Source organism: Drosophila santomea, chromosome X, assembly GCF_016746245.2.
Source record: "Drosophila santomea strain STO CAGO 1482 chromosome X, Prin_Dsan_1.1, whole genome shotgun sequence".
Classification (NCBI taxonomy): Eukaryota; Metazoa; Arthropoda; class Insecta; order Diptera; family Drosophilidae; genus Drosophila; species Drosophila santomea.
The window spans coordinates 8,555,868-8,579,934 of NC_053021.2; the positions used below are offsets into that span (position 1 = coordinate 8,555,868).

Below are 24,067 nucleotides of genomic sequence, written 5' to 3' on the forward strand. Positions count from 1 at the left end.
AAGCATTAATAATTAGTTTACAAAACGATGGAGACCTCAGCTTGCTATCCATATTTTCACTTGTAAACCTTAAGAACTTTTAACCGCATAATCCAAATGGTATGCTAGGAAAGCTTCCAGCTTATGCAACCTTCTTAGAAATCGTCCTTTGGCCTCCTGCTAAAGTACATTTTCTAGCCTAGTTTATATGCCATGGAATACAGAACACAGAACCCATGACAAAATCATTACAACCATTTCGTGTAGTTATCGTTCCACATATGTATATACAAAATACATACACTTGCCCCGCCCACACTCGCCCCTTTTCATCGTGATGTTGCTCTAGGAAATGGCAAAAGCTGTAAAAAATTTGCATTTTTATAACAACTTAAGTCACCAGACGACTTTACTTTTCCAAGCACTTGAACTGGTTTGCTTCCTATACAAAGTTTTGCATGCGTGTCACCCCCATGCCACGCCCCCTCCGCCGCCGCCCTCGCCATATCTTGGCATATCTAAACTATGAGCACGGCTAGAAATCGTTATGAGCCCCATATTAGGTTTTAGATTTATGGAGTTTAATTAAAAAGTTGAACTTCATGTTTTATACTATTAAATATATACCTCAAATTTCAAATAATAATACTCCTATAATAATTTAATAATTTGTTTTTCAGTGTACTCTTGTGCGAGTATGAGTGCATTTATAAAAGCAGTTATATTTATGAACTAGAAAGAGAAAACGATGTTCCAAAAAAGAAAGCAGATCCAAAAAAAATAGTGTCCATTTTGCAATTTGCCGCCGGCGCGGTGAACGCAAGGCAAAATGGTTAAAAGGCCAAAAGGGGGCGGTGGGTGCGGGGGAAGTGGCCTGAAAGTGGGCGGCAAGGGGCTTTAAATGGGCAGGGCGTGGCAGTGGATAAGTGGAGACATATGCATGGAATAGCACCGAAAACTAAATAAAACAGCACAAGTCTGTCCTCGGCGGAAATTCATTTCGTTGAGAATTTTCCTGCTAGGAAATTATGATGTCCATAATTGGAAGCACTAGTTTTTGCCCCATAAAACCTGATACAAATTCTAGAGAAATAAATTGGTATAAAGCAGAGAGATAGATCTTGGGTCAACTAATTCCAGGCAGCGTTTACTCCATAAACTTTCAAAGAAGTATTTTATCTTAACAACCTATTAAGGTTATTTGAATGAAACCGCTTTTGATGCAATCAGAAACTTAAAGCTGCAGCTGCTCCGTGGTAATTTGTATGACCTGCACCCACTAAATTGGCATTTTGGCGCCATCAAGTGATTTGCTGGCGACATTACGTATGCAGAAAATGACCAACATGTTGCTCCCAGGGCTCTGCCATAAAAAATGGCATAAGAATCATGTAGAAATTGCAGAATGCATACTAAAATGCACTTCTGAGATGCAGCAAAGCATCTTCTGTGGCCCTAAGCAACTATACACCATGTATTGTATGTTTCAAATAATTGAAAAGGAAACTACAAATTTAAAGAGATTATGTATGAATTATAACAAGGGATATTTTTTTTCAGTGTCCTGCAGTGACCTCTTGTCAGCGCCAACTCCTTACATATGCATGCGAGTGCGTCCTGGCTGGACAAACTCGATATGCATCGTGGAGCCCGGCGTCTCGGTGAATTATTTAAATAAATGGTGGGTGCTGGGACAGAGATCAAGCGCCAGCTTTTTTATCATCGCCCCCTAACTCATGTGCACTGTGCAGGTTTCCTTCTGCAGGACCTTTTTCGCTTGTTACTGCTGCTTTGGCTCAACGATGGTAATTTGTAAGGGCAGGAATGCAGAGAGCATGTGGGACACACGAAAATAAGTGTACATATACAAAATACCTCAACTTCGGAGCACAACTGGAAATTAAATGAGAGAGTTTTTTATAAATTGCTTAAATGAGCTTTAAAATGAGCTTCAGTGGTTAGCCACAAATTTTGCTACAAGCAATTATTATATACATTAAAAACCAATTAAAACTGTTTGTAAATACATATTAGATATATATAAAAATATAGCAAAAAATGAGCAATTTATACAACTTTAGTTCCATTTTTTCCCTATGCCATATAGAGACAAAATTCCTACACGACTCGTAGCCAACTTACCATAAAAATAGCTTGCATTTCTGCACTCACATCCAGTCCAGTGTCCAGAAATGAAGATGTCGGAAGTTGTCCTCCAAAGGGGGTGGCTAAAAAGTCCTGGCCAAGAGGAGCTGGCCCTGGACTTATCGCATACAATGCGCATTAGCAGTGTCTACATGAGTCCCCATCAAGTTATTCCCATCCTGTCTCCAGAACGGCTGTTCTGTTGCATATTTCAAAGGACAGGGCAAGGTCCGCTGTTTGTCATCTCGTTTTGGAGCGCTTGAATCCGTTTAGCCTTTTTCTGGACTGCAGAGTGCGGGCAGCTTTACAAACTGAAGACCAAGGTGTTTGAGTTAGTTTAAGTTTATTGCCTTTACAGTATAAACTTTACTTATTTCTATTTTAATAGATGATTTCCAAACGTGAACTTCAGTTATTGAAATTTAGATAACTAAAAGGCAGCTTACTATATTTTAAATAGAACCAAATTCATATCTCTTATTTAAATGAATCGTAGAATCGTTGTCAATTACATTTTGAATTTAAACTCACCTCACTGGGTTCTGTTGGCCGTTTCATCGTGGTGAATAGCTGCACTCGCCAGCTATCGATATCGATATGCATTGATGTTATTCCGCACTTTGCCCATCCCTAAGCTCAGTAGACTGCACAATTTTTCGTTTATTTTGGCACACAAAATGGCTAGCACTGTCCGTAAATCCGTGTAGAACCGCACTCCAGTCGCATTTCAGTGTCCAAAATGTCCTTGCAGGCCGGATCGAGTGGCTCGGGAGGCGCTGGCGGTGCCGGTGCCAGTGGTGGTAGCGGCAACGGCACTGGAAACTCCGAGGAGGCGCGTCGCATTTGGGTTGGGAATCTGGATTCGCGCATCACCGAGTAAGTTGTGGCTGCCAAACACGCAGCGCGATTCCATGGTGCTAATAGTTCCCTTTGCATTGCCCCCTATCGGTTCCAACTCCTCAAACTGATGCAAAAATGCGGCGCCATCGAGAAGTTCGACATGCTGTTCCACAAGGGCGGTCCCATGGTGGGACAATCCAGGGGCTACGCCTTCGTCACCTTCGCGCAGGTGGGTTCATTGCACTATTGGTGCAGACGATGAAGACGGTGCAGCTGCAGCGTTATCGTGGCCTATTAAACTTGGGTTTTGCAGTGCGACTTGCTCTGTATCTATACTCGCAGTTACACTCGCCTAAAAACACACCAGATTATTTTTATACCTGTCACACGTACTTAAAAGGATACTATATTTGTAGCAAAGTATGTAAAAGTAGAAGAGAGCCTGTCAGGACTCTAAGAGGTGTATATACACCACTAACAATGTAGATTCAATAGATTAAATTCTGGCTAGGGTACACAATGTGTGGCTGTGATGCAGCGTTTTCAATGATATTTATTATTTAGCTATTGCCACTTACCAATTGTCACCAAATTCGTTTCAGAACGAGGGAGCCACCAATGCCCTGCTGAAACTGGACGGCACCAGCGTGGGAAACCGCTCGATAGCCGTGCGTTTGGCCAAGAACATTAAATATGTAAGCAAAACCGAGGCCTTCGAGTCACCAAGCGGTAGTTAAGCCTCACTAACTTATGACCAATTCTGTACACAACAGGACGACCTGCAGAAGCCCAAGCCGCGCCTGGAGATACCAGCGTTGGGAACAGGCAAACGCGAGGAGAAGATCAGCAAAACGGAGGCCATTCGCGCCATTGAAGCCAAGCTGAAAGTGCTGGAGCGGCAGACTGACGACAATCTCGAGCTGAACACAGCCGGCAGGGGCGAGGCCAACGTGCCCTTCATCCAGCGCTACCAGTTCAACAAGGACCGGGACGGATCACAGCGCTACGGCAAGTCCTCGGCTCCATATCATCGGCAGCAGCGTCCCAAGCGGCGCTAGGCTCTCCCAACACTCGACTTAGCCACCGTCTCACCCAGTAGTCTGTAAAAATCATTAGTACTTAGGGCGCTACCTCAGCAGACGAGCCTTGCAGGTGTAATTTACAATTAATTTATTAAAAAAAGGAACAATCAGAACGGACGTCTATTTGGGTGCGAACTTGACCTTGCCGCGCATGTGATCGGGCAGCGGCACGGTTCCGGGACAGGGCACTTGGCCGGGGATCTCGCAGATGCAGTGCCTGCCGCATCCATAGCCAAAGTTGGCCGGATTGTCCTTACTCTCCTTCAAGCGCTCCTCCGCGTCGAGTTGCTCCCTGGAAATGAGAATTGAATATGTATTAAGTGTAAATGTACGATGAACAGCTAAAATAGAATAAATGGCGTTTTCTATACTGAGCAAGCTTCTTTCCAACTCGCAATTCATTCTTAAGGGGAAGGGTTCTATAAAATGAAGTTCCTCCAATAAGAATGAGTTCCTAAAGACTATCTACCGATACTAAGGCTATCTAATGATAACCACGCAAAACCTAAGTTTACAAGGGAAAAGTAATGGGTTCTCACCGGGTCTTGCCCACCACCTTGACCAGGTGCTCGATGATGTCGTCCCGATTCCGGCTATCCACATCTATAAGCATATCGCGTCCATCGTCGAAATAGCAACGTACAAACGGCGAGGGCGTCATGTTCTTCAGGGTGAGCACCTGCACCTCGGGATTCTTGAACTGGATCTGCGGTATGTTCCAGAACACAAAGTCCCTGTGCGTTTGGCATTTATTAGCATATAGTTCAGTTATTAGTCAAATATATGCCATAACTTACCGAGCTCCCGCGTGATGATCTCCATATGTGTTGTAGTTCACGCTGAAGATGCGCACCTTGTCCTTGAGCACCAGCTTGCCGGCATTCAGATACTTCAGAGTGCGGCGGATGGGCTCACGGCCCTTCATGAACGGCATTTTGCACTTTTAATTCAAATTCGTCTGGACAAAACAAAAGAAATCCAATAAAAAGCGGCTCTGCTTGTGTAATGCGAACAGCTGATCGATTGGTTAGCTAGTGACACCCCACGGCGATAGTTCCCATCGATAGAAATGTGGTGTCGATGATAAATGTGGCACTCGATTGTTGTTCTGGACAAATATCGATAGACCCATTTGGCCAAACCGGCTGGCTAATTTGTTTACCTGTTTAATTTAAACGTTAATGTTAGTTTCCCATAACCAATAGGATATGGAGATAACACTCGCTCTGATAAAGCCGCACGTGCTGCGGAATACCTATGCGATGCAGCAGATCCGAGCCCTGATCTCCCAGAACTTCACTGTGCTCGACCAGAAGGAGGTTTGCATTACGAAAGAACTATCGGAGCGATTCTACGCGGAGCACAAAGGAAAATTCTTCTACCACCGGCTAACTAGTTTTATGAACAGGTCTGTACAGCCCCAAGGCACATCCTTACATCCGCAAGCATATAGATTTTATAACAAGTTGGTATATATCTTTCAGCGGACCTTGCTATGCCCTGATTCTGCAGTCGGAAGCCTGCATCCAAAAGTGGCGCAGTCTCCTGGGTCCCACCAAGGTGTTCCGTGCCGTGTATAGTGATCCCAACTGCATCCGAGCATTGTACGGGCTATCCGACACCCGTAACGCCTGCCACGGATCCGACAGCGAGGCATCCGCCCTACGCGAGATCAGCATCCTGTTTCCGGAGTTCGACGCGGCGGTCGGGAGCCGCCAGGGGAAAAGAAAGACGTAGTCGAGGATTAATTGATCCTTAGATTAGTTAAAATGTCCACTACCAAAGCGGTTGATGTTTATATACTGTTTAAATAGCTATTGGAATGGTCCTTATTTATGTTTCTTATTTGTATTGCTTTGCATTTTTAAGATTAGTATTAAGCGTTGACCAAAGACAGCAAATTATCATACGAAAATGTTGATAAGCGCTGCATTTGAAGTACTTTTATAATAATTTTTGTGACTTGCGTACTAGTATATCTATATATTTGCTTGTAGCAGCAGGGGAACAAATAAAAAAGCATTTTAAAACAATAATTCCATGTTGAATAGTAAAAAGAAATACATAATTGTCAAAGCCAGCAAAACTGAGATTACCATAGATGAAAGTATAGAAACTAACATTTCCAAATCGGAAGCGCAAATTCAGAGAGACATGTGTTTCAAAAACTTTATTTCGTCAATTTCCGGTTTACATAATACAATTCTTTTGTTATTAGGTGGTAGGTACATGTATAGATAGAGATTTTCGATTTGCTCTGGTTTCCGTTTAGCTCATTGTAAATAGTTGGTAATAAAATTATAAAATTTATAAACTTAACAAATTATATAAATATATATTTATGTGTGGGTAAGTTCTGTAGTATGCCTATAAATAGGTAAAGATATAAATGTTTTGTATATCGGTTCAGACAATTGAGAAGTATAGTAAGAAATTGAAAAGCGGGATATATATCAATAAAAAAGATCTAAATTCTTGTATTTTCTTGTATTTCCGAGCGAGACGGCACCTGCATCTGCTGTCTTTTTCTAACTCGTGTGCGACGAGTCCTTCACGAATAACAGAAAACTAGTTTGAACAAAAAACAAAAAAAAAATTGGCATTATAATAATAATTAATGTATAACCGTCTCTCTAAATCTAGATCTAGTTTTGGTTGCAACGATTTGTCAAAGCAGACACAAGTCGCAAAAAAATGTATTTAACAAGTATCCATAGTAGTATTTACGTTTGCTTTTCTTTCATTCATTTTTAAATGGCTTTTTCTATTTTTTTGTTTGAATTTTCTCAGTGTTTGTTTTCTTTACCTTACTTTGGTATCAATTACAAATCTTTAATGCCTATTTGCAGTCCTACGAATTTCACACGCGATCCCCGACCGCCAGGTGGCGCTCTAGTCGCACAAAGTTAGAAACATTCAGTTGGGATGTTTGTATTTAGCATTTGTCCTCTGTTTTGTGTTACCATGCGGTTTTTGCCTTATTATCATAGCTATGATCCTCGTCCATTACACACATATATATAAATATTGCTATGCCAGCCGATCTCTAGATCGGCCAACTCGTATATAATGTGGGTAAATAACGCCAGCGGAAAATCCAAATGAGAACAAACAAGGATAACCCGAAGCTCTGCGGCGAGTGTTGACTTTGGTGGGCACTGTACGGATTGGTGGTGTCATCGATTCCTGGCGGCACTGTACTCAAACCTCAAGATCCCAAGATCCCATCATTCCCAGATAATATGTAGGTATTATTTATGGGGCCTGCACTTCGAGCCGCTTGGCAATGATATCTTCGACTATTTAGGTGTGTGTATTTGTGTGTCTGTGTTTTGTTTTTTTTTTAGTTGTTTCTGTCATTTGTCTTGATCTTTAATTAATAGAACACAAAAATATATGTATATATAGATTTGCTTTGTTTGTATAAACGTACGTACGTATCAACTATGCAACTTGGCCTATGCGCGCTACATAAAGATACAAATCTATGTATCCACACTAAATATCTGTATATTCACATATAATCTTTGAATATAACCAGCTCATAGCATAAAAAGACTATTTCAAATAGTTTTTTTTTTTCTCTAGCACTACTTTGTCAACGACAACGTCAGTATATCAATATAGGGTTGCTCCTAACGCTCTCAACCCCTTTTGCATCCTGTCTATGCTGCACTCCTAATATATCCTCGTTTTATAGTAATTAAGTGAATGTATTTGCTTCTCGCTTTCCGAGCTTGTTGGCCTCCCTTTGAAATCTTGAGCACTTTCCGGGGATGATCCTTCACTCGAACATGGCCATCGACGAGGTGGGCACCACCTCCAACAGCAGCTGGAAGAATAGCGTCACCTTGTCTGCAGGGAGAAGAATTCAACGTTAAGAATTGCTTGTTGTTTAGTTATGGGAACTTTCGGTTACTTACTCATAAACCTCGGCGTCATTCCGAGCTTGACGAATGGCACATAGAAGATCAGGCCCGCGAATATGAAGAGCAGTGCATAGAGATACTCAACGCGCGGGGTCTCGAAAATTGGTGCCGCCACGAGATACACGGAGATGACCAAGACCACAACGGGAATGATGATCGGCACCTTGTAGGGCCGAGGATAGTTGGGTTTGGTGTAGCGCATCACGATCAGGGCCAGCATCGCTCCGCCGTAGAATATCCAGGCGGTGAAGCTGAAGAAATCAATCAGCGAATCAATTGTGCCATGGAGCACCATTGCCGAGGCAATCAGCGACTGGAGACGGGGATAAGTACGCACAGAGAAAGATACAGAGAAAGAGGGGAGTTTAGAACGAGGATCGGATCGATACACGGGCATTCACAGGCGTTGTCAAATAATAATGAGGGGGGTACTATAAGATTTCAAAATGGTTTAGAGGTAGTTATACATAAACGGGGAAACAATGAGAACTGTAGTAAAGTTGGATCTACAAATTTCATTTGGGTCTGCTAATAATGTGGTTTATGAAGCAGTCTAGGGTATGTTTAGTAAATGAAGAGGGTAGTTTCAGATACTTACGTGGAATATCAGCCCCGGAGCAGGTGTAAGACGACGCACATGGACATATGAGAGGATATCCAACAGGTGACCCTCTCGACTGGCCGCGAAGCACAGACTGAAAGGGGAGTAGAACAAATTATAGATAACAAAGTAAAAATAATAGTAACAGTAATAATAATCCTTACCGCCCAGCTGCAAAGAGCGTTCCATTGGCGCTGCCAAACGTGCTGATGGTGACGCTAAGTGGCATCAGCCAGGCGAGGGCGCCCAGGATGCGGTTGCCAAAGGTGACGGCCACCGCCTCCGACTCGATCATCTCCTGCGGCGACATGGCCGCCAGGTAGGAGATGTTGATCAGCGCATAGCAGAGCGTGACCAGCGGTATGCCGATGATGATCGAGCGCGGCAGATTCTTGCTGGGATTCTTGATCTCCTCGGTTACGTAGTTCAGGTTATTCCAGCCATCGTAGGCCCACAGGCCCGTGTAGAAGGCCGTGGCAATGGCGCCCACATTGGGCATCGGGCCATTAAATGCATTCGACAGGTGCTGCGTGTTGCCCTGCATCAGTTTCCAGGCTCCGCCGCAGATCACAACCACCACAGCCACCAGTTTGGCGGCGGTGAACACGTTCTGCACGGCCATTCCCAGGTTGACGCTGTAGCAGTTCACGAACAGGATCATCACTGTACAGAAGAGGGAAACTCATTAGTAGAATTCATTGGTATATTAGGAGATATATGGGAAATAGGGATCAATACCAGAGTGAATCTATCAAAATAATCCAGTTAAATCTCTATTATTTGCTGGTACTAATCCCCTTACATTAGAAGGGTTATTTTTACCAATTGCCACCAGGGCGACCATCTTGACCACGCCCCTGGGCGGATCGCATTCCGTCACAAAGGCCTCAACGGCGTACTGTGCAAATGATAAGCATATTATAGCCATTTGAGATGGCTTCAACACCAAAGTCGATACCCATGAGAACAGAAACGCCGGCGCCGGTCCATAGGCATCCATAAAGTAAGCCCATTCCGCCCCCGACGACGTGTTCATCGTGCCAAGTTCAGCGTATGCCAGAGCGCCTGAAAGTAAGCAATAAAATGCATTAGTTAGGTATAAAGGATGAACATCTTTAAATTATATTAAAATACAAATAAAAACTAAGGATGCAAGAGAACTAAGCAGTTACATTCTTTAGATAAATAGTTATTTTCTCTTCTGACCAAATACAATTTATTAGAAGAATTTTTCTTTTTTTAATGATTTTAAAACTAGAATGCAGTTTGCCAAGCACAATTTCGCCGAGTGTATGGTGCACAAGATTGGAAGGTGTGACATTCCGCGAAAGTTTGGCTCCTCGCCAGCCGTGCAACAAGTTGTGACGAGAGTGCAGGGTCGAGTCTTGGGACTTGGCCACTTGGCGGCGTTAAGTGGGTCAGCTGCACGTGGTGCACATTTTGGGGGGATGGTGGTTCTAATGACTTGACTTACCCAGCAGAGAGAGCACACCACATGCAAGCCAGATTATAAAGCTAACTCCAACGGAACCAGTGCGAACCAGTAAACCGGAGGGTGACACAAAAATTCCAGACCCTATAGATTGACAAAAGAGAAAGAGAATATATAGTTATATATATAGATATAAATATAGATATATGTAGCTGGGAATATAGATATATAGAAGCTAAACGTTTACACAGCTGCGGTTCGGAAAAACAGCTGATTAAGGGCCCACATTGTTGTTTTCCCTACTTTCCCCATCGATACGATTTCCCGTATGCTAATGAACGGCTGGCGCGGTTCTACTACATAGTATATACCATTTGAGTGGGTGTTGCGGACGTCATCAGTGGGCGGACAAAAGTTCGGCGAAAGCTCCGACCACGCGGCGAATGAGCAATACCGGCAAATAGTGGTTTTTCCTGCAGAGAATCTCAGACAACGCTGCCCGGAGCGGAAGGGAAAAATATGAAGTTGGGTGGCCATCCGACCCCTGAGGCGTGCAACAATTTCGGTAACGTGCCACAAGCTGGCGCCATTGCCTAAGGTCAAAGTGCAGCAGCGACAATAGACGCCATTCGTGTCATAAATATGTATTTCAATACAGCCCAGTTTTTGAGCCACATACAGCAGCGTCCAAATTGGTAGTGAGAACTGGCTAGAAAGGATACTAGCCAACAACTAGGTTTTTAAACATAACATTTGAATATGTTTGGTTTGTTTTCCTTTCTTGTTTTAACAAGGGACTACTGAGAGATGTTTTCACTGTATTATATTAAACACTAAAAAACATATAGTGTGATTACTTTGATTTACCACCGCTTAACGAGCTCCACTTTTATAGGGCTGCCCTTTTCGCTCCCTAAAAATATGCCTGGAAATTGGCCTTAATCCACGCCATCCCCCGCACTCCCCCCTCCAACCGTCTGATGGCACTTTCATTCTCACGCCGATTGCGTACCTACATATATACATCTATACATCCATACAGACAGACAATATATATATATGGGTGGGCCTAAAGCTGTGTATATGTACTATGTGCCGTGCATATAGCTTAATTCGTGCGTACGTATTTTTGGCCATGCGCGCCTCCAACCTGAAGAAAAGCAGCAAGGAAAATGAACCGTATGACAAACTGTGCCTCAATATTTTCCACCGACTCCCAGAGCGAAAGCTGTATTAAAAAAGAAAAACAGGAACGAACGGGACAGCAAATTTGACACAATCCGTGAAAAACTGCGTGTTCGTGTGTTTTTGGGGGACACTTTGGACACTTTTCTCTTTTCCTGTCACTTCGACATGCCTGCCCCATGTTTTATGCGTTTGTTTTGGCAATTGCGTTGGGGATTGTACACTCACCTATCATAGTTCCAACAATTAAAGCCACCCCACTGAAGAGGCCCAGCCTGAAAAGACAAAAACAAAATGTAAATACAATAAATAGTATAGTAAATGCAATAAAACAATTAAATAAATTTAAAGAACAAATACAATCATGAGGCAAGATTTCATCATTCAAATCAGCATGTTCAAGTCAAAAGTCCATAAATATTGACAGGTAGATGCTAAAAATACATCCATGTAGTCGTTAATTTTGTGTACGTTAAGTAAATCACTTAATTGGCAGCAAGGTGTTAGAAATAAATCAACTGAATAGCGCGTTTTTAGCCAAGTAAATAGAAACTGTTTACGTCTACACTGAAAACATTTGCTTTTTGCCACCAGGCTAAAAATGGCTCTTTGCCTTGTTCTCTTTCCATTGAGAAGTTTGATATTATCTCTAAAGCACATTGCTGAGTTTACTTGTATCTAATACTAAGTTTATATGAAATAGTTTGGAAAATAAATAAATAATAATTATATATAAATCTTGATTATTAAAGTAATTCTAGTGTTATCTTGCCAGCTATTTATAATTTACTATGACAAGCTATAAAACAATTTAATAGATATAATTGACCGTATCGACTTGAAAATGCAGTTGCTGAGTCTCAATAAAAATGAATAAATTATAAAAATCTCATGAATTTCGGGATAAAACGAGGGATTTTAATGCACTATCATTTTGAGTAGTGAGACTAACGATCGTTACCTTCTCTCGAGGTGAACAACGTGGTTCTGCGTTGAGCCATTCCTCTCCAGCGGCTTCCGCATCCGCCCGGTCCCTGATGAGTCGGTCTCTGGCGCCTCGGGCCCTTCTGTCCCAAGAGTCCCATTGGCGCACATGGTCCCGTTGCTCGTTGCTTTTGTTGGCACATTATGTCCTGCAGGATCACCATCATCATCATCATCACCATCACCGCACAGGATCGCAAAAAAAAGAGAGAGAGCAGAACACATGGATTAGCATAAGTCGTGAGCAGGAGCACCAGAAAAAAAAGAATCACATATATCACATAGCAAGTATATGGCACGTTTTTCTTTTCCGTGTAGACAGAGTTTATGAATGGACTTGTGACACACATACACATACGGATACACCCGCACACACACACATCCACACACCTCTGTTATTATCTGTTGAATTATTTTTGCATGCGTTCTTTTGCAAGCAAAATAGTTGTGATATTTTATCGCGCATGGCATGGACGGATAACAAGTTGCTAAAATTATTTCGCCGCGAATTTCAGCACTCGGCGAATACAAATATATGAAAAGTATATATATATATATATATATATATATATAGCTATGTATATATATAAATGTTTTAAAAGAAGTGCGGACCAAAAAAAGTGTAGCGCAGTGGGCGGCGAATCGCAGGCAACTGTTCGCATCCCAAATGGCGGCGGCGTCAAATAGTCCGTCCGGTGAAAGCTTTCCGCCGAGCGGTACGCGAGCGGTACTCGGCCGCCACTCGGGCGCCACACGAGCGGTACACGAGCATCAGACGAACAGCAGCCGAGCGTCGGAAAAACGGCAGGCGATGAAAAACGAGAAAAGCGACCGGCGTTGGGAGAATAACCACTTTCTCCAAACGAGATTGGGCTCGAGATGAGTTCGACTGGCTTATATCTTCTATCTTATATCACACTCATCGAGGATAATGATAGTGTTCGGCTTGCAGGAGTGAATGCTATTGATAATAGGATAAAATATCACATTAAGGGATAATATTCGGGGTTGGAGTTTTTGGAATTCATAAGTTGGGATAACAAGAATAGAGACGGCAGGCAAACCTTCGTATCACATACATTGATTGAAAACAGCAGTAATATCACTTAAATATAGATAAAAGTAATATAAAATATAAGAAAATACTATTTTAGAAGAGCTCTCAAATCTTCATAATTCCGAATGAAAGTTTTTAAATTAAGTACTGTCACAGTGATAAGAAAGTAAGATATATTATTTTTTGTAGTAAATATTTCCAAGCCAGTCCTAACCAGCATTAATGGTTACTTTCTATCCCCACAGATAAGAGTAAAATTCAATACAAATGGAATTTTATAAAGAGGTATTAACATTTCTTTGGCGTTGTTTGGGACAGCGTTTCAGCATTTTTGCTTCTGTTTTTTCCCGCGGCTGACTACGTGACACACTGCGTATGTATGTAGAAAAGTCCTCCTCCTTCCGACTGATTTATGCAATTCGCCTCATCCGTCGGTTGTATGGTTCTATATTTTGATTATAGAATTGTCAAGGTGAAGGCATTTTCTCTCCTCAGATACTAACTCTCGGTCCGCCACGCTATTTATAGCTTTGCATAAAAATTTCAAATTGAATTAGTCGGCTAATGCCGCGGCGACGTCAGAAGGTTCTCGCCGCCGATCAGAATCTGCAGTTTAGTAGCATCATCTCTCTATGGTCGCCTCCATTCATCGGCTACTCTCAATTAATTGTTGCTTGCGCATTTCATTTGCCTCAATTGGCCGCTTATTAATGGTCATGTGCTGTGACTCCGTTCGCCACACTTTCATATGTACATATATGCTCGTATAAATATATTTATATATATATATATTGCATATAACTCACTCCCGTTAGAAGTCGGGCTACAACGTCACTGGTTCTTTAACTCTCGCCCACGAGGCGTCGAAATTTCATCAGCCCAACGACCGCGTGTACATAACACTCTATGTACATTCATAATTTTAAAGTTCTCCCACTATTTTTTTCGGCCACTGGATGTGCCCCCAAAAATCGTATATGTACCAAGATAGTGGGCTGAACAAATAGATATCTATCTGCACGAGCATAAATATAATACGTATCCAAAGATTTGGATACACACGCCAAGGCGCCTACGTATGCACTCGCACAACTGGGCCAAAAAATTAGCATCGATTTAATTTCAATTATAAGTTCGTTCTGTATAAAACAGATCGAATTTCTAGCTGGAGGTTCTCTAAAATCTCTATAGAAATAAACAATTATTGTGGCGCAACAGTGCGTATACGTAATGTACATCAAGTATACGTAACGTTGCCACTATCAAATAATTTAAGTAATCAGTTTAATCAGCTGATGATCATTAGTTTCCCACCATTTCCCAATATCCATTTTAAATTATGAAAAGGTGAGAATGGTAAGAATTTTAAATCAGCGCTATTCATTCGACTTTAAGTGTAGGTATAAAAATAAATAATACACGTCTATACACAGAGTCTTTGTATATGTAGCAACATAAACATAAATAAACGATTCCTACGTTAAGCTCTGTGTCGTTTTTCAGATTCTTCTTGCTCCGCATTTTTTTTCTCAATGTATTTTCTGTCATAAAAGTCACGCGGCTTGTGGCCATTTTCGTTTTTTTTTTCTGTTTTTGTTCAACGCCTGGCAAAGGGGGCGTGGAATGGCAGGCGGAGAATGGGTTAATCACAAAGTGTATATTGCACATCTGCAAAGTAAACACATAACCCAATCGCTCAGTAAACCGATCACTTAAGTTTTAAAGTGTAATGCAAAAACCTACAGACAGCCAAATGTAATTTAATTTAGATAATGATGTTCTCGTTGAGTGTTCATCACGATGCGAATACAACCACTTGGCAACCAGTTCGCGATAATAGAATCTAATGGTCAATTAAAACGAAACACGAGCCAGACTCAAAATACCCCTTTCTGAGGTCCCCAGTCAGTGAGCAGTTAAGTGAGCTCCTTGCGCCGTTTTATTGAATATGATTCCGATTCCGATTCAGAAACTCGAGGCACCAGACATGAAGCGCCACATCGATTTACTGCCTGCAATTGCCTGCCTGCCTCCTACGGTCATCATTCCGAATGTGAAAATAATATTTTGAAAATGCTCATAACGAATTGAAATGCATTACTAAAGTTATGAAGAACCAACAATAAGAACCAACAATACAACATTATGGAGTGACCACTGTACTTTGATTAGGGCGAACAGAACCTACGACCAGCAATGCACGTAGACTGCGGATATTTGCGATATTTCTTGGTATTTTTAGGGGCCGTGCAGGTCGAACATTGTTTGGGCTTGTCGGCTGATTTTCGCTCGCTAATTATTTAGGCACTCTAACGCAAAAAACAAACTGCAAAGATATTAGTGTAGATAACACCAGCGGCTGACGAGCTAGGAAAATGTCTAGCTCATACAAAATAATATGGTATTATTATCGCCCAGCAATTATACCCAGCTGATTACTAATAAATCAATTTAATTTTCGTAACGTCAGTGCGAATAATAAATCATTTTTTGTCATAGAATGAAATTGTTTTATGGAGCTCATGACTGCCTTTTAATTCACCCATTTAAATGGTTTTATCAGAGCGAAAGGATTTTTAAACAAGAAAACAACGTGCTGTCCTAAAGATACTGTTAGAATATGAATTCTTCATAAAAATTCCCGCCTTAAAAAATCCGATCAACGACAATGCGAATTCTTCTAACTTTGGAATTTATTCTATCTATAGACTAGTTAATGTAAATATTTTGATATATTCCCTGACTATTGTTTAAGAAATGAGGTGTGTTTACCTTAAACAATAACGTAATGATTAGGGGTCATAGCTATATGATATTTTTGGCAGTGTATGTTAGCGAAACCAACTCCAGGGGAAAGGAAGCCGCTGTGCCAACGTCAGCGGCACTAAAATGAGTAATAATCACGCGCTGGTCAGCCAAATTTCTGGGTCGAAGAAAAGCTGCTCTACGTGCAAATGAATATTTGAAATATGCAAAGCTCGGCGGGGGAAGTTCATGCATCTAAATTGGCCGGCGGCCAAATAAAAACGATTTTCCTCTGCCGCCGACGTCGTTGGTAAATATTTTCAGTTAATTTTGTTGCGGGTGTCGCGTCAGAAATTCTTGAAATCTAAATGATCGTGCACGGGAACAAGGACATCACTCCTATTGCTAATCCTAAACTAAAGTTCCACACAAACTATCATAGGGACTTCAGCCAGTAGGCTAAGAAAATCTAAGCAAATTGTAATCCATTGGAAAAATTATATTTTTGGTAAACATGTATTAGCGCTATAAAAATTATATTTTGTCAAAAGTTTAATAGCACCCAAGTTATTTGGCCAACTCATTTACGATCTTTTTATTCGCGGCATTGTCTTTTCCGAGCTGACATCTCAATGAAGATAAAATTCATTCGAATGCCGCACTTGTGGAAATTCAATTTAAATTACTTGTTTACTTATTTGCGTTAGCGCTGTTAATTAAACGAGGAATGAAAAGTTTCATCTGCTTGTGTCGCAAATTCGTTTGTGCTAATTAGAGCAGAATATATACGGATTGATTGATCGAATGTCCGCGTCTCACCTTTGACACTAGTTATTGACCAACCAGCTCCCCGTTTCCATTCCAATCCCCTCCATACTCAACGAGTCAATCAAAGAACTTGGTTACAAGTGTTTGCTTAACCCTCGACTGACACGCGAGCCGCAAATGCTCCCGAAATAAACCACTCTCCATTCGCTTAATTGATTTATTCTGTATCGTTAGACGTGTCCCGTGTCCCGTGTTCCGAGTCCCGAGTTCCAAGTCCCGACAAAAGTGTCAATGGCCCTCTCCCATTCCCAGTCCCAAGTCCATGTCCAAAATTCACAATTCTCTTGGCCACTTCGCATAAGCAGCGCATCGGTTTACACGTCGGCGCCATTCGCGAACTTGACAAGTGGTAATAAGAGATTATTACGTTATCATTTCACTTTCGTTTTGTGCACTTTTTCATTCATTTGGTGGTTTTATCGCAGGCCATGAAAGTGTTGCTGATAAATCAGGTGTGAACCAGTTGAAATCTAATTGAAACTTAATCTGCGACTAATTTGTATTGCCGCTGAAACCACTTGCAAACCGGTTATAAGCCGATTTCGAGTGGTTAGTGTGTTTAAATAATAACACCAAATAATTCGCTATAGATTTGATACTTCTATAGGTTTAATAGTTTATTTAATACCTTTCAAATCTAGTTTTTAAAGAACTTCATCATACTTTCCCTTGTTCGCGATATCCGTCTGCGCATGAACATCCGAATCCACTTATGAAATGCTATTATTTCAATATGTGCTGCGCTCCATTTGCGTCAGCCATGCCCACCTCTGCCATCTCCTGTTCAGCACCCATACTCCCCTGCTCCATATTGTTTCATTGGATGCTGTCGAAATGCTGTTTGCCCTGGTCTTAATTGAAATGTATCGTTTGTCGTTTAACGTTGGTCACCCCTTCCCCCGTTTCCCGTCCCCCGTTCCACCATCGCCCTCTTTAGATTTTTGTTAATTGAGGTTCTAAAAGGCAGGAGTCGGTGCAAGGGGTGTGGCGGTGGGGTTGACCGGGCGGAAGAACGACAAGGTCAATGTCAAGGCGAGCCGTGCACTTAAAAGCAAGTGGGTGGCAGTGGGTGGCAGGAGGGCGTGTCGCCAATTCGCAATACCCTCAAAGTGTTGCACCCTTAAAAAACAGAGGAGAAAATTCTTTTAACAAGCCGACATTCGTTGCTCCTTTTTGTATCATAAAATGGAAAGATGCAAGTGTTGCATACTTTCTGGCGTCTTGTTAAGAAGTGAAATAACAAAAGAAGCTGCATATATCCTATTGGTATAAAATTTGGCATGTAGTTCGGTATTAGAAAAGAAAGATCTTTAATCTTTAGGATTAGATATGTTATGCTTTGACACGTAAGCAGCGCTGCACATTTTCTCTTAGTACACAACCGTTTTAAAGCCAACTTGTCACTTTTATTACTGTTGGCACACTCTGCCATTATTAGCCACAATAATTGTGACACACACATAGAGAAAAATCATTGACGTGTTAATTTGTGACGCCAACAACACCTTGACATTGTCACCAACCAAGGTCAGCGAAAAAATGCCAAACTATGGGAAGCCCTCTTATATAAAGTACAAAACCAGGATGTCAGATGGGTTAAGTGGCAAGTATTGGGAAACCTCATGAAGAAATAAAGATTTTAGAGTTTACACAGAAGCTTTTGGCCTTTATAGTATGGACACGAACCCAAAAAGTCTGTTGCTGAATACGATCACGATCTCAAAGTGCAAGAGTCTGGCTGTGATCTTCATCAACTTAAGATGCCCACTTCGCACATTTCTTAATCCATTGTATCGAAAACTCTATCAGTTGTATATTTGCATTCCCTCAAAGTCGAAAGGTGATCTTTGGCAAATCGGCTTACTTGACTTCGCCCATTTTGCATCTAGTTTCTGCGGACATCCAGTTTGTACTGGTGTCGTTGCCTTTTCTGTTGGCATATCAATTTAACCCAATTGATTTTCAATTGACTCGTGACGCGCCAAGCGTTATGGTGACTGCTCTGCCAACGACGACGATGATGACGCTAATGATCGCTCGTAATAATCAGAAAGCTATAAATTCATTTGGACACGAGACACAAGACACGAGAGGCGGCGTAAAGGGCGATTCGATTCTATTTCGTTTGGTTTGTGGCAGCTGAGAATGTAAGACCAAATTGTTGGTTTCGAATGCGATTGCAAAATAGAAAAACACTTATAAAAGAAACAATTTCCTAACCCTTGACGTACAAATTCTCTATTTACAGAAGATAGATCTCTATAGAACAGTAGATAAAGCCGGTGGGAAAATCGTTGCGAAATCACCAGGGAAAAAGCGGCCAAAAGTCTGTAGGTGAACGATATAGGCATGAAAATTGATTGGGAAACGCTTCTAAAAATACCATCAAACAGGTGCAATAGAAAACACGGTCCTGCTTCCGTTTCTTTTGATTTTCGTACCGGTTATCTCTTATGCATGGTGGAAACACATCGGTGGAAACATCGGCACATGTCCATGAGAATTGAAAATTAGAAATAGCTGTGGCAGCTGAGCAAAAGCCGAATACATTTCCCCCCTTCTCATGCAAGCTTAATGCTTCTGGTGAAATACAGAAATTGGCTTCTCAAGCTGTTGCCAGGGGCGTTGGGTTAAAAAAAAAGGGGGGCAGGGGGGCAAAACACAGCACCAGACAGATGGAAAAGGGGCAGCGAAAGTTGGAGCACATCGAGGCATTGAACTCATTTTTTCCCAACTCGGGGCGCCATTCAATTATTTGTAAGCTTAGGCAAGGACACGCACACAGTTGTAAGTACGAGGAGCAGCACCACACCAACACACTTTTGTGTACACATACACATCACGAAACCTTTTTTGTTTGTGAGCGGGCTATGAATTTTAGAGGCTCGTCCTTTTTCTTCGCCCTTTGTACTCGTACCCGCCTCCTCTATGGTATTCTCTTGAAGCGAGAGGGTCCTTTAGCTACTGTCTCTCTTTTGCAGTCAATATAAAGTCAACTGATAGAAGTATTATAGAATATAGATTTTTAGTGAGTTCCTAAAGCAGTTTTGCCTACAAAAGAATTGTTGTTTAGATAGTAATAGATAGGATACAATATTAATTCAAAGTGACTATCCTTGAAGTTGAAGGGAGCTTAATGATTCAAACACTCTGTGCTAACTTCTGCCGGGTTTCTCATCAAGTACATGAAATTTTTATAGACGCCCTTTGTCGTCGGCCGCCGCTGCCATCGAAAGCGGTCCACGTGTCGCTTCTGCGTGGGTGTGCGTGTGTGTATGCCCATCTATATGTTGGTATTTGTATTTGTATCAGTGGGGCACGCCCCTCTCGCCTTTGGCTGGGCGGTAGGCCACCTGTTTTTATGGGAGCCCTCGCACTTACGCAATGGAAGCCGGCTCGCAGTGACGTTGCCAGCTGCTCATGTACACATATGTAAAACCATGGATATAGATATATACATATATATATATATATGTATATACATATAAGTGTATATGTAAAGAGTTTATGGGTATTTGTGTGGCTCGAGTCTGGGCCAAAAATAGCCAAAGTCGGGAAAATGGGAAACCAGTATTCTGCGGAAAAGCTCGGCTCTCCCAGCGCCGGCGCTCTGGATGATGTCCTTGCCAGGACATCTCGCTGCCGTTGCTGATAACAATTCGCAGGCTGCGTTATCGCCGCAAAAACTTTCACTGCCACACCGCGTTCTGCGATTCCTGAGCGCCGCTTCAGCGACGTAAAAGTTTCTCGGCAGCTGGGGAATTCCGCCCCGAAAACACGTAGCGCACTTTTCCGGGGGGCCGTTTAAGGGTCTGGCCCAAAGGACCTGCCAACTGCCTGCTGGCATCCACTAACCGCCAGCACCACCCACTCGAATGACAGAGCCAAGGACAATGCGTGAACACAATGGCGAAATGCTTAACCCTGGCCCCCAAAAATCTGTAATGGCCATGGGCGGTGATGGCCCAACCACCTCTCCCTGCTCATCTGCAAATGAAATCAGGCAACTGCGACGTTGCTTAAACACGAACTACATTAGGTCAGTGGGGAAAAGAAGTTGCCAATTGGATTTGGTCAAAAGGAAAGCAAAGGGTAATGAAACAAGTATTCTAAGAAATGCAAAAACTTGCACGCTACACAATAATACTATTAAATATCAGATATGGAATTTCATGAAATTGGACATTAGAAACGTAATTGCGTTATAGGTTTTCTTTTTAGCAATAATTGCTCTTGTCACCGACATGACACGTACATTTACATTTACGTCGTACAAAATCATTCATTAAATAGTTTCCTATAAATGGCCATAAAGAGGGCTGAAATTCCCCGCTTCGTTGGAGAGGCTGGGCAGAGTGGGCGGGGCCGAGGAGGTGGGATCGGAACTGCCCCCACACTCAGCAGATTGCACAAGCAAAGCGAAAAGGGAAATGCGAAAAGTGAACTCAAGCTCCCGCACCGCAGAGCAAGCGGAGGGGAAACCAACACTGGGAGGCACTTCACCCACTCTCCTCCAAGTGTGATTAATGGACCACAGTTCTAAATTATTAGCTAAATGCATCCGATCATCAGTCGCAAACTATTTTCGCTTGCGGACAATAAGCGAGCGAGTGCCGCAACTGCTGAGCAGGCGGAATAATAGATGCGAATTTAAATGTGCTCTCAAGATTCTATATCTGCGGCATTCCTTACGAACGATTGCACATGCAAGTAATTTTGAGCTTCTGAATATAAGATTCTTCTCTAACTCTTTAAGGAAATTGAAATGTATTTAAAGCTAAATGTGTAAAAACAATTCTTGATTATGGTAACTAAGAAGGTTCTATTCATCTTAAAAATCCTCAGCTCGCCTCAAAGAAGCTATGAATTTATGCTTACACTCGTATAACTTGTATAACTAGGTTGGCTATACACACTTTCACACACTTTTTTTCAGTGCACAGCACAGTATTGCGTGGCCAAATTATGTCAAGTGCAAAATGCAGTCACGCCAACCAACAAACAGCCCTCATGCCACCACAAGCCACCCATTCATCCAGTAAAGACCACCCACGCACTGAAGAATACCACCCCTTTATGGCGTTGCCTTGACTTTGTCCTTGACTCGCTTGGCTGGAACTTTTGGGTTTTGTGGGCTTCCGGCTGCCAAAGAATCTCGGTTAAGCCGAGCTCTCTTTGCATTGAAAAAGCCGGCTTTGGAACTATAATTAGACCGCTTCCAGTAATACAAAAGCCATGGCAGCGCCTAAAAGCAGGCAACACCTGGCTCTTTGCAAGGCCATCAAGTGCCAATTGGGAATCTATCTGCGTATCTGTATCTGCAAACATGAATGTGCCTACCATTGCCGAAGGGGTTGGGGTACAGTCGACACCCACTGATAAGCAACCCTCGGCAGCTTTTAACGATTGCGTAACTGACAATGGAAAGCGAGGGGGAATGGTGACCACGTTAAGCCATCGTAAAAGTTGCTTATAGGCACAATAACGTAAACAACCTCAAATGAAAGTGAAATGGGACGCAAGTCGTATAGACAGTAATTGCCAATATCTATCTAGGTTCCCTAACATGAAGATACATTTGCACTTGCCAAAAGAATTTGCATAAGTTATTTCATTCAATATATATAGAATTCAACTAAACAAATACACGTAAATTATATTCCTCTTGCATCTGGATTTGTTATCCTAACAGAACCATTTTTTTTCCAAAAATTAACAAGTATCTATGTATGTATTTGATGTCTGCAGAGGCAATCTTTATATATTTACAATTTGATTTTCTAATCGAATACTGTTTATGAATTAGTTTCAGCCAAAAAATCAAGGAATATACTCCCAATCGTATGTTGTTCCCACATAAATCATTTAGCAAGTTTCGGTTTGTTTTAGGTGCACGAATCTTTAATTTCTTGGGAATTTTGGCGAATGTTTCTCTGTAGCCTGAATCAAATTTCACTATATCTACATACAAAACCATATAAGTAATAACCAAATGCCAATCAATAAAGTCGCATTTTTAAGTTTTCTTTCATTTTATCAAAACAACTGTCCGTCTTGGGGATAAAAGTCTTAATGGAGTGTCCACTGGTCTTTGATAAGTTCTTCAAAGGGGAATTATTGGATATTTCAGTGATTTTCACAAGGGAAATGAAGGCTTGGCGTATGTTCTACAATTTCGATGTTTATGCTGCAACTTTTTTGAACTTGGCTTTTGGTTTGGGCTGATTAGAACAGCTGTTCTGCTGCAATCGTGCACAAACAAGCACATTCACGCCCTCACACACACACATACATACACACACACACACACACACAGACAGATGAGGATAACCGTTAGCCGGTCAGTAATTTAGCGTTCTCCTTTTATTTTTGCACATGCGCATGCGCGTCACACAAAAATTCACACAAAAAAAAAGTTGGTAGAAAAGCGGAGCAGAAACGCGAAAAAGGCACGCACACCTGCCATCACATGCTGCAACTCGAGCAATTGTTTGCCCGCTCACTTAGCACCGCAGAAAGGCACGAGATGGCTTGGAAATGGACATAATGCGAGTAATCACCACTAATTTGCAAAAAAAATAATTAAACAAAAAAGGAAAAAAAAACCTAACGGAACTAGCGAACGATAACGATAACTCACCATTGGCGTGAATATGATTTGTGTTGTTTGGTTGGACATGCTGATACATGACTTGCTACAGTGCGCCAATGTCGTCACTTTCATGTCACTTTAAACACTGCGAGAGAATGAAAGCGTCGCCCTGCGGCTCAGCGTATTTATAAGGCGCCGGGCAGAATCGTCATCGCCATCGCTATCGGTATCGGAATCTCTTGGTTTCGCGCCTCTCTCCTCTCTTCTCTCTCCACTCTCATCGTCTTCCTTCTGTGCCGGCATTTTCCCAGTATTTCTCTCCACTCACCACACACGCTGCTCCTTTTTGGAGCAGGGAGCTGAGCTTTTGCCCACATCGCCGACTACACTAAAAAAAACATGATTGATTCGCTTTAGAAAATACTTAAGCTTACAGTAAATCAAACCCAATTAGTTGCTTTTTAAAATAAATAGAATTATGAAATATTCATAATTCTAATAGTTTTATACATTTCATTGTATTTGGTTTCAGTGTAGAGAGAGAGAGCTTGCGTAGGCGTGCGGCTTGCAGGAGCCGAGAGCTCGACGAAGAGTGTCGTGAGGAGGAGGAAAAGGGGCGGCTTGATGACGTAAAATGGGCGGTGGGCGGTCGTTGGGCGTAACTGAAT

The 24,067-nt window shown here is 42.0% G+C and overlaps 4 protein-coding genes across 10 annotated transcripts; 2 read left to right on the forward strand and 2 right to left on the reverse strand.

Moving 5' to 3' along the window:
• Positions 1–2,706: 2,706 nt before the first annotated feature.
• On the forward strand, positions 2,707–4,159 carry LOC120457311 (probable RNA-binding protein 18). Of its 4 annotated transcripts, none has more exons than XM_039644808.1 (5): positions 2,707–2,813; positions 2,876–3,000; positions 3,119–3,193; positions 3,567–3,659; positions 3,738–4,159. In XM_039644808.1, the coding sequence occupies exons 3-5, from the start codon at positions 3,125–3,127 to the stop codon at positions 4,020–4,022; spliced, it is 447 nt and encodes a 148-aa protein (XP_039500742.1). In that variant the 5' UTR covers positions 2,707–2,813; positions 2,876–3,000; positions 3,119–3,124; the 3' UTR covers positions 4,023–4,159. The 4 variants fall into 4 exon arrangements, with proteins under 4 accessions (XP_039500742.1, XP_039500739.1, XP_039500740.1 ...); XM_039644805.1 differs by having other exon boundaries at positions 2,709–2,813; positions 3,073–3,193; XM_039644806.1 differs by having other exon boundaries at positions 2,738–3,000; positions 3,049–3,193.
• LOC120457312 (probable 28S ribosomal protein S25, mitochondrial) lies at positions 4,118–5,085 on the reverse strand. Its single transcript, XM_039644810.2, has 3 exons — positions 4,844–5,085; positions 4,586–4,780; positions 4,118–4,338 (listed from the first exon to the last, which is right to left on the reverse strand). The coding sequence occupies exons 1-3, from the start codon at positions 4,978–4,980 to the stop codon at positions 4,167–4,169; spliced, it is 504 nt and encodes a 167-aa protein (XP_039500744.1). The 5' UTR covers positions 4,981–5,085; the 3' UTR covers positions 4,118–4,166.
• Positions 5,086–5,152: 67 nt separating this feature from the next.
• LOC120457314 (nucleoside diphosphate kinase 6) lies at positions 5,153–6,082 on the forward strand. Its single transcript, XM_039644812.1, has 2 exons — positions 5,153–5,454; positions 5,531–6,082. The coding sequence occupies exons 1-2, from the start codon at positions 5,255–5,257 to the stop codon at positions 5,781–5,783; spliced, it is 453 nt and encodes a 150-aa protein (XP_039500746.1). The 5' UTR covers positions 5,153–5,254; the 3' UTR covers positions 5,784–6,082.
• A 119-nt stretch (positions 6,083–6,201) lies between these two features.
• LOC120457307 (b(0,+)-type amino acid transporter 1) lies at positions 6,202–23,602 on the reverse strand. Of its 4 annotated transcripts, XM_039644794.1 has the most exons (10): positions 12,568–12,819; positions 12,155–12,326; positions 11,422–11,468; positions 10,051–10,152; positions 9,535–9,641; positions 9,399–9,474; positions 8,741–9,239; positions 8,574–8,670; positions 7,970–8,288; positions 6,202–7,901 (listed from the first exon to the last, which is right to left on the reverse strand). In XM_039644794.1, exons 1-10 carry the CDS (start codon positions 12,641–12,643, stop codon positions 7,831–7,833), a joined length of 1,566 nt encoding a protein of 521 aa, XP_039500728.1. In that variant the 5' UTR covers positions 12,644–12,819; the 3' UTR covers positions 6,202–7,830. The 4 variants fall into 4 exon arrangements, with proteins under 4 accessions (XP_039500728.1, XP_039500727.1, XP_039500725.1 ...); XM_039644793.1 differs by lacking the exon at positions 12,568–12,819 and adding an exon at positions 23,448–23,601 and having other exon boundaries at positions 9,399–9,641; XM_039644791.1 differs by having other exon boundaries at positions 9,399–9,641.
• Between the last annotated feature and the right edge of the window lie 465 nt (positions 23,603–24,067).